Genomic DNA, 10,198 nt, shown 5'->3' on the forward strand with positions numbered 1-10,198 from the left:
TCTCTCTCTCTGTCTCTCTCTCTGTCTCTCTCTCTGTCTCTCTCTCTCTCTTCTCTCTCTGAATTTCAGCTTTGCATACTTCTCCAGGTCTCATGAGAAACAGGCCACTTGGCTAGAGGAAGCATCATGAAGCTGATAAGGATGTTTGAATCCTGTGGCTTCCTGACTGTCAGACCCCACTTCCTGGGACACTTACCAGAAGCAGAAGGTCATCAGATCCCAGAGCAGCAGGACAGAAATGAGCTCACTCACTGTGTGCCTCCAGCTGGAGATCATGGAGGTCTGGGAGGATCTGACAGACCTGACTAAGGCCTGGAAGAAGAGGTTTGTTCAACTAGAGATCTTCTGCCACATTCTTGGGTCTTAAGTGTAGAGCTCACCATCCTTGTCCTCAACAAACTCAAGACTGAAAGTTTGGAATCCGTCACTCGGCAGGCAGAAGCAGGAAGAACTCTGAGCTCAAAAGTTTAAGGTCAGCCTGGGTAACATGGACCTTAAAACAAAACAAAAATTGGGGTGTGGTGGTCCACATGTGTAGACCTTAAAATTAAACAAAAAGTGGAGTGTGGGGTTCATATGTGTCTCAGCCCTTGGAGATTGGGGAAGGACCTAAATTCAGCCTGGGCAACATAATAAACTGTCTCAAAGTTAAAATTAAAAGAGGTAAAAGCTCACTAAGCTGGGCTGGGGTAAAGCTCGGTGGTTAGAACTTGTGCCTGTCATGCACAAAGCTGTAGGCTTGACCTCTAGAACCACAGAAGTTTGGAATAGTGGCGCATGCCTGCAATCCAAGCACTTTAGAGATAGAGGCAGGAGGACTGAGAGTTCAAGGTCACCTTTAGTTATGCAGTCTTAAGTTCTAGACTACTTGAGATTAAAAAAAAAAAAAAGAGGTGTTTGGACGGATGCTGTTGAGGTCGCTCTGCAGGTAAAATATCTGTCGAGCAAGCCCGGTCACCAAATTCAACTCCTGGAACCCACATAAAGGCAGAAGGACGCAGTGTGTCCACAAAGTTGTCCTCTTTCCTACACAAGCTATATACAATTTTGTTGTGTTTAGAGATGGTGTTTTGGTTGACCTGGATGCATCTGGAAAGAAGGAACCTTAGTTGAGAAAAATACCTAAGTATATTGATTGACCTGTATGCAAGTCCGGGAGGCGTTGCTTGATTGATGATCAATGGGGGAGGGTCCAGCTCACTGTCGGTTGGTGCCGTCCTTGGGCAGGTCATCCAGAGAACAGGCTGAGCAGCCAGTGAATGGCATTCCTCCGTGGACTGTTTTAGTTCCTGACTCTAAATTCCATGCCCTGCCCTTCCCAATGAGGAGGTTCAATGTACCAGAAGTGTAAGATGCAAGAGCTTCCCCAAGCTGCTTTTGGTCAAGGCATTTTACCACAGTAATAAAACGCCTAAGACACAGGGTCTCTTTTTTTTTTTTTTAAAGATTTTATTTATTTATTATATATGAGTACACTGTAGCTGTCTTCAGACACACCAGAAGAGGGCATCAGATCTCATTACAGATGGTTGTGAGCCACCATGTGGTTGCTGGGATTTGAACTCAGAACCTCTGGAAGTGCAGTCAGTGCTCTTAACCACTGAGCCATCTCTCCAGCCCGACACAGGGTCTCTTTATGTAGCCCTGCCTGTCCTAGAACTTGTTAGCCCAGGCTGGCTTGGAACTCATGAAGAACTGTCTGTGTCTCCCTCTGCTTCAGCTGGAACTAAAGGTGTGTACCCCCATATCTCATTAATAAGATGCTCTTTGAAGTTAAATAAGGAATGATCCAGGGGTAGGAGAATTGCCAAGTTGGAGCCAGCTTAGTCTACATAGCAAGTACTAGGACAGCCAGGGCTACTCTGTGAGACTGTCAGAATATAAAAGGAAAGTGGGTGTGGCTGTGCCCATCTGCCAGCCAGCATTTCTCCCTGGCTCTTCCCCAGTCCTGGAAAGCAGCTTTTTCCTTAGACCCAACCAACTGTGGAAACAGATTCTATCTTAGAGAGTGGCTTCATGCCAGCTTCCGCCCTGGTTCTATGCAGACATTGGTGCTACCAGGGGTCGGCAGGAAGTTCTTTGGCTGTTTGCTTGGGGTGGCCAGGAAAGGGCCCCTGCCAGGCCTCTATTCCACCCACTGCCCTCCTGCCCTGGTTGGCACTTTCCATCTATGGGAATTTCCTGGGAAGGAGACTCTAATATTCTATTTTTTATAGATTGACATCACTGTATTGCAAACCCTTAAAGATAATTAGGGCATGTTCAAAGATATACAGAATTACAAGCAGGAAGCTCAGGATAGCCTCTTGGTCCTCAAAGCATGAAGCATGGTACTTGCCTTTAGAGTCTCAGGCATGCAAGTGACAGTTTAAGACAGGGTCTCAGTAAGTTGTCCAGCCTGGCCTTGAACTTCTCATCGTCCTGCCTCAGTTCTCAGAGTAGCTAGGATTCTAGCTTGTGCCTCCAGGGCAGACTCACCTGTCTTTACCATTAATAACTGGGCCACATACATAGCTTAGGTTTGTTGGGCCTCTGTTTTAAACTTGTACCACGTGTATGTTTTCAGTTCCACCAATAAATTCTCTCCATGTGTCTTAAGATCGAATTCCTTGTTGTTGGTCTGCCCTCTATTCATCTGTAGGTCACATGCTTCCAAAAGTAGCTGTTTAGGCAGTACAGTCCCCAGAGGAGGGGCTGGGGAGGAGGAGTGGCTCAAGATAGATTCAGAGTCCCGAATTACCTCAGCCATAAACTAAGCATAAATCGCATGAGAGGAAGAAATTACACAAAAAGGAAAGGATTTTATTGTCTCGTTAGTCATTATCCCTGGATGAACCAAGTGGCGCAGTGTGGGACTGTTCACAGTGTAACAAAGACCAGCCAGCCTTGCTGTCATTAGGCCAACAACCCCTTTGACTCCTTGCAGGAGGAGATACCACCATTTCAGGGATCCGCAATTCAACCTCTGGCTTGGTTCCTCCCGGTGGACATGGTTAAATCAGCTCTTCAGAGGGAACTGTATATAGTTTGAGGCAAAACACAGGATCAAATTAGCATCCCTAATATCCTTGTTTGGGCCTCCTCCCGGGAGCATTTGGGCTTGTCACACATTCGGGAGGAAGCCAAGACGCAGCTGCAGCCACAGCTGCTGGGGACAGGCCTGGGTGGTCACCGCCTGCAGGGATGGGGAAGGATAGAGGCTTTGGGGCTTCCTTCTGGGCCCCAAAGTGAAGTTCACCTTCATCTCTGCTATATTGACTTCATAGTCCAAGGCCTTGGCGGAGAGCCCAGGCAGTGTGAGGGTCTGCGAGATGAGTGGGGGGCGGGGCTGCATTCCAGACCTAGCTCCGCCCCCAAAAGCCAGAGTAGGGCTGTGAGCTATGAAACTTAAAAAACAAAACAAACAAACCAAAAAAAAAAAAAAAAAACCAAACAAACAAAAAAATTGTGAGGTGTGAGAGATGCTAGTGGCTGTGGTATTTGCTCTTTAAAGGTTGAAAAACTTCAAGGATGTAAGGCTCTTTTTTCCTTCTCCATTTGCTCTTTGGTAATAACATTAGGGAATCCCGGAGGATGCAGGATGATATCATGTCTTCCAACTGAGAATGAGAACACACACTGATCCTGTGAAATGCAGCTGGACACATGTTTCTAACACAAGCTGCTTTATGTCACCTCTAAAGGATGTTTTGATCCCTTCAATATCTACCAAAAGAAGATTACAATGCAGGCAGAGCTTATGAAAGGACCTCACTTCTCAGAATGGTAAATATTCAGAATACTCAAAGTCCAAGTATGGATATTAGAAATAAAGTTTCAAATGAAGTCTATTTTAAAAATAACAGAAAAAAGAAAAAGAGAAAAAAGAAAAAAAACAAACCAAAAAAACCAAAAACCAAACAGGCAGTAGCCACTTGTGCCTTTAATCCCACACTTGGGAGGCAGAGGCAGGAGCATCTCTGTGAGTTCCTGGTCTGCCTGGCCTGCAGAACAAATCCTAGGGCAGCCAAGGCTACACAGAGAAACCCTACCTTGAAAAAAACAAACAAAAACAAAACAAAAAACAAAACCAGAAAAAGGATGTCAGAATTAACCTTATCCAATCTGAGTAATTATTGTGGTCTAGCTAACCCTCTAGATAAATATTTCCGATTCCCATTCTTTAATCAGAATGAGCTCACGTGCAGCTGTCACAAAAGATGCCCACAGGTAAACACATAAGTACATACGCCCACAGGGACAGACACTCGCTGGCTTTTTATGGTTCTAGAGGCACGTCATATATCGTCTCCATCTCATTACATTTGGTGAGTTACTTCTTTGGAGGTGGGACATTCTCTTCGAAAAAGCCCTGGTTGACAATATTCCCTGCTGGAAAGTATCTGGCCACCACAAAGGAAGACCCATCACTCGCAGACGCCTTCCCCACGCCTATCTTCTTGGTATTCTTCCATATCATGGCTGTGAAGTGTCCTGTGGGATAAAAGGGAGCAGCAGGTGAATCGACCAAACCCCAAGAAGATGTTTAGGGGATCCTCAACACCCTGTGTGCTCTTGTCCAGCTCAGGCTATCTGGTATTTGCAGATGACAATCATGAAGAAGAAACGGAGTCGTTGGATTTGTAAAGCACATCCTGCCAATCAGCCACAGACTTCAGCCAACTCAGCACTTCCTCCTGGGCTTCCTGAGATCATGATAGCACAGGGGTCCCAGCGACTGTGACACCACCTGGTAAGGCACCCACCCCCAACAATGGCCCCTAAATGAAACTCTTCACCTTTTAGATTTTTAAATTTTACTTTACGTTTATGAATGTTTTGCCTGAATATTTATGGTTCCCTGGGAAGTCAGAAGGTGTCACATCCCCTGGAATTGGAGTTCTGAATGGTTGTGAATCACCACGTGGGGGTTGGGAACTAAACCTGTGTCCTCTGCAACAGAAGCAAATGTTCTTATCTGCTGAACCGGCTCTCCAGACCCCAGAAGCTGAACTTCCTCAACATCCCTCTGTTATTTTCAGGTCTTTTATTCTTTAAATCTGTCTCATTTGATCTCTCAGGAACATTATCATAGTCAATGTCCCTTCCTTTCTGAGCTCTCTCCCTAGCTGAGCTCTGGGACACTTGTCCCTTAGCATCTGCAGCCTCCATCTTGGTTTTACTCCCTCCACATCCTTCTCAATCCATGGCTCTTCTTTTTCCTACACTTTTTTCTTCAGGCCATCTCATCTTTTCCTGGCTCCCGGGTGGATTTCTCCAGCTCAAATCTTCAGTCTTTGTTCCCAAAAACAAACACCGTGCTTTCCACATTACATCTGACCTCCTCCTCTGCTGACCCATCTGTATTAACAGCATCTTAGTGCTGATGCCCCTGGGATGAGCCTGCGTTCTTCCCCTCCTAGATATTCCTCATAGCAACCTACTGCTAGTTCCTGAGGAAGTCCAGTCTAAAAGCTAACTCCAACCCATGTCCTCCCAAAACCTTGGCACCATTCAGCTTTCTCTCTTGGAGCACTGCAGCATCTCCTGACTGTTCTTGGAATACACTTCCATCCTCTCTAATTCATTGTCACTGTGAAACAAATGAATCAGTAAGATAATGAATTAGATCATTCTGAGGGTCGGTGCTATCTGATTTCCTCAGGTAAAATCATACACTCTAGTTGCACCTGGAATGAAAGTTGATTTCATCTAGGTATTTCCATTCCCTGAGCATAGCAAGCTGCTTCTGACTGAAGACCCTGTTGCAAATAAACCCTTGCTTAAATTAGCCTATGTGTGGATAGTTTTGTTTATTTGTTTTTCAGTACTGGGAATTGAACTCAAGACTCTACACACCAGTAAGCACTCCACCACTGTAGACTCCCAACCTCGGGAGCTCTTCTGTTGACCAACAGATTCTCGTCCCTTAGGTCTCTAACTAAATGCTGTTTGTTTTTAAAAAGCCTTACACAAACAAACATCTTTCATTTACCAAACATCTCCCTTTTGTTTACCAAACATCTCCCTCTCTACCCTGACCGCACACCATCTTTTTCCCTCCCTACCGTCTCCTTCACCTGTGACCACTCTTCCCCCCCCCTCAGCAAACAAGTTTCCCTTTTCTTTCACAGGGTTGGAGTTTAACAAAGATATTATAAGTTAAGGTTATGAATGAAAGTTAATCAGAAAAAGGAGGAGCCTAGAAGAAACCAAGGCATACTCAAGAACATAGGCTTGTAGAGAGAAAGTCATAGAAAGGAAGACAGACACATCCAAGCATGGGCATGTTCTCTCCAGGGGGAAGTCATAGTCAGTGAATACAGACATAGAAAAAGAAAACATTCTGCTGTCTGGGCTAGAAAAGCAGGCACTTTTCCTTTCTTTTCTTTTTTTGAGCCAAGTCTCTGTATGCCAGGGCAGCCTCATATTCAATATATAGGCAAGAATACCCTTGAACTTCTGATTTGCCTCACCTCTGATATCACAGGCACAGATCAGCAGCACATCAGTGTTTATGCTATGCTGGGGACCTCGTGTGTGTGTGTGTGTGTGTGTGCATGTATGTTAAACAGGCACCCCTACTACCACGCCCAGATCACATGGTGCTGGGGATTGAACCCAGGGCCACAAGTGTGTTAGGTGTGTACTCTACCAGCTGAGACGTATCCCTACCTACTGACTTCTGTTCTTTCTTACTTTTTGGACCTTACAGGCTTTGAACTCAAAGACTGAGGCTATCTTCCTGCCTCAGTCTCCCAAGTGCTGGCATTACAGCCCTGAGCCACCAAGCCTGGTTCATGCTTAACGTTTTTAATTTTAAAGTTACATTTGTTGCTGGGTCTGGTGACACATGTCTTTAATTCCAGCATTTGGGAGGCAGAGATTGGCAGATCTCTGAGTTTGGGGCTAGCCTGGTCTACAGAGCAGGTTACAGGTCAGGCAGGGCTACACAGAGAAGCCCTGTCTCAAAAACAACAGCAAAAACAAAACAAAAATTACATTTGTCTGTGAATGTGTGTGTGTGTTTGTTTGTGCATGCATGTGTGCATACATGTGCACATGTATGTGTGGGGAGGGGGCACATGCATGCCTTGGCACCTCTGTGAAGGTCAGAAAACAACTTTAGGAGTCAGTCTTCTCCTATCTAAACTCAGGTTGTCATCTTTGTGCTAAGTGACTCTAAGCCAGCTCACAGGCCTGTGATTTTTAAATCCTGAAACTCCAGCTCTGAAGAGGCAGAGGCAGAAAGATCATGAGCTCCAGGCTAACCTGGGGTACACACACAGCAACTTCAAACTTCCTTAAGCTATACAAAAAAATCCTATCTCAAAGATTACTTTTTTTTTAAGCAGAAGAAAGACTGCCTATGTAGGACTTTACATCTTTACTTATCTTTAAACTTGTACTGACCTCAGCTCCATAAACTCTGGCTTTCAATTCTGAACAGAGAGGCCCTTCTAGCCCGGTCACCCTTGGTTGATCTGTTGTGGATCACAACTTCTGGCACTGGGCAACCTTGCCAGGCCCTCCTGCTTCCTGGCTGTCTCTTGGCCAGGGCTCAAGCCCTTTCTCCCACAGGCTTCTCTAAAGTGACTATGACCACAGGCTTTGGCCATGGACCATCTTTCTGTTTCCCAGAGGAGGAGGAAACAGCCATCATCTACTGGTTGCCAAGCAACTGGCTGGACAGAAAGCGCTCGTCAGCAATGATGTGTATGCAACTTTACCCTTAAGGGAAGTCACTGAGCAGTCTCTGTGGAGGTTTCCATTTACACAGGGCAATCCCATTATGGTATTTAGAGATGAATTAAGGGACACAACTTCCTTAGCAACATCAGATACATACTGGTTTCTAACACTAACTTCCAATAACAGTTCCTTTTTCTTTTCTTCTTTGTCTGAACCCCTTAAAGGGATCACATCCTTTTTCTGGCTGTAGACTGAACTTCCTAGAATATGACTTTGAAAACGACACTGAATCAATTACAGTATATCCTTGCAAATAAATAGTTTATGAAAAGAAGAAAGAATGAGACAACTTTCTGTACTGATATGGACAATCTCTGACAGTGCAAAAGAGGACACACACAGGCACACACACATGCATATAGACACATGCACTCACGTACTCACTGGAGCATACACACAGACACACAAACACACCACACACACAGACACACAAATACACCACACACACAGACACATAAACACACCACACACTCACATACACATACAAACACACCACATACACAAACATACACATATACACATGCACACACACATGAGTGCACACACACACATACACAATTTAGGATAACTTTAGGATGATACACAAGAAACCATGAGCTTACATCACTTTCAGACAGCGAGTCGTGTCAGATTAGTCCTCACTTAGAATAAATAAATTTGCTCATTTAAATAGAACAGAACAAGTAATTATAAAGAATAGTAGGGACAGTTCACTAAACTTCCAGAGGCTGGCTGAGGGAGGGATGTCAGTCCAAGTAGATTATAAGGTATCTCAAAGGCCTTTTATCTATGTAAGCTCAGGTTGGGGAGCCCCCAAGAAACAATGCAGCAAGAAACTAGGAGAGACTCGTGCAGGACAGGCTTGGCAATCCTCAAGGCTTGAACCCACAACTCCACAACACTAAACAAGGCTCTACTCCTGTCTCAGGTGTCAAGTGTCACCATCCCTTGGTGCAGGACCATGGAAGAGGCACTGGCTAAGAAAAGAAGATATGACAAAGCCTTTCTCTTTGTAGGTCTCAGTCTTCTTCTTTGTTAAATGGGCAGAACAAAGCCCTACTTTGAGCTCCATTGGAGACTGGTGTGGCTGTGGAGACAGTCACTTGATAAGCATCAAGAGATGTTATGTGCAGCTCCAAAATCCAGCATGTGTCCAGCTGGTCAAGAACCTCACCCTCAGGGAAAACAAGCTAGGAAATGAAAGTCTGTAGACACTGTGTGAAAAGGAGACAAGGCTCTGCCTACAAACCCTCAATCACTGCTCCCCCTCCTCATTCAGTGGCAAGGTCAATGTCATTTGAAGCTCAGGCAGCTGCTTGCTGCTCCTCAGTCTGGCAACCTGGGGGCGGGGGGCAGGGTGGTAACTGAACAAGAAACGTCCCAGATCTGAACCTAAGGTTGCAAGAACCCTTCCTGGACAGGGTGAGCAGTAAGCCACAGGAAATAGTGAGAACATGTCATTTCCTGCTTCTGAAGAAACTCTCCAGGGGATGGCAGGCCCCAGATGCTCTAAGGTAGACAGGGTGATGGGGGAGGGGTTGGAGTGAGGAGGGAACTCCCCCTCTCAGTTTCTCTGGTGTTTTGAGTCAGACACACATTCCTTCCTAGCCTGTCCTGGGCTCAGGAGGGGTCTGAGTCACTTCTGAGGAAAGACAAGAGGTGGGGGTGGGGCACCAAATGGGGCAGAAGGACCTCGGAGCACAGAAAAGCTGCCCAGACTTTAATAAGATAAATGTTTGTTGCTCAGGGCTGGAGAAAGGGCTCTCCTTAGTCTGGTGCAAAAAGGCTTGCCCAGCAGCACTGGATCCTCCCCAGCCCCATCAAGGGTGGAGTGGGAGTAGGGGTGGGGCTCACTGGCTGGCCAGTCTAGTTACTGCTGAGCTCCAGATACAGTGAGAAACCCTGTCTCAAAAAATAAGGTGGAGAGAAACTGAGGAGGACATTAGATGACATCAACCTCTAATCTCCTTATGCACACTCATGTAGCTACACACAATTGCACACACTGTATATATACACACATACACACAGATGCACGCACACACACACACACAAGCATCCTCGTGCAGACACACATGTATCTGTATGAGCACACACGTGTATCTGCATGCACAAACACATGTATCTGCACACACACACACACACACACACACACACACACGACCTATAAGAAAGGTGATCTTCCCTGCTTCTGAATTGCCAGCTTCCAGAAGGACCAGAGAGGCCACCACCATGTCTTTGGATAGGGAGAAAAAAAATGACTCAAGTTCCCACAACCAACAATCTTCTTAGACTCATCCGAGCCACAGCCTACAGTACAAGGGAAACCCCAGTCCTGTGAAAGGAGGAGAAGCTCTGTGTGTGTGTGTCTGTGTGTGTTTGTGTCTGTGTGTGTGTGTGTATGTATGTATGTATGTGTATGTATGTGTGTATGTATCTCTCTCTCTCTCTCTCTCTCTCTCTCTCT

At 45.7% G+C, this 10,198-nt stretch overlaps 1 protein-coding gene across 2 annotated transcripts in view; it reads right to left on the reverse strand.

Moving 5' to 3' along the window:
* Positions 1-2,781: 2,781 nt before the first annotated feature.
* Glipr2 (GLI pathogenesis related 2) overlaps positions 2,782-10,198 on the reverse strand; it is a 19,354-nt gene continuing 11,937 nt past the window's right edge. Inside the window, exon 5 of one of the 2 annotated variants that reach the window (XM_028770244.1) lies at positions 2,782-4,473. In XM_028770244.1, coding sequence (XP_028626077.1) covers positions 4,313-4,473 — 161 coding nt within the window. In that variant the 3' untranslated portion in view covers positions 2,782-4,312. The remainder of the gene's footprint in view (positions 4,474-10,198) is intronic. The other variant, XM_028770245.1, reaches the window with a different exon arrangement.

The sequence above is a fragment of the Grammomys surdaster genome, unplaced genomic scaffold (genome assembly GCF_004785775.1).
Source record: "Grammomys surdaster isolate TR1022 unplaced genomic scaffold, NIH_TR_1.0 199, whole genome shotgun sequence".
NCBI classification, from domain to species: Eukaryota; Metazoa; Chordata; class Mammalia; order Rodentia; family Muridae; genus Grammomys; species Grammomys surdaster.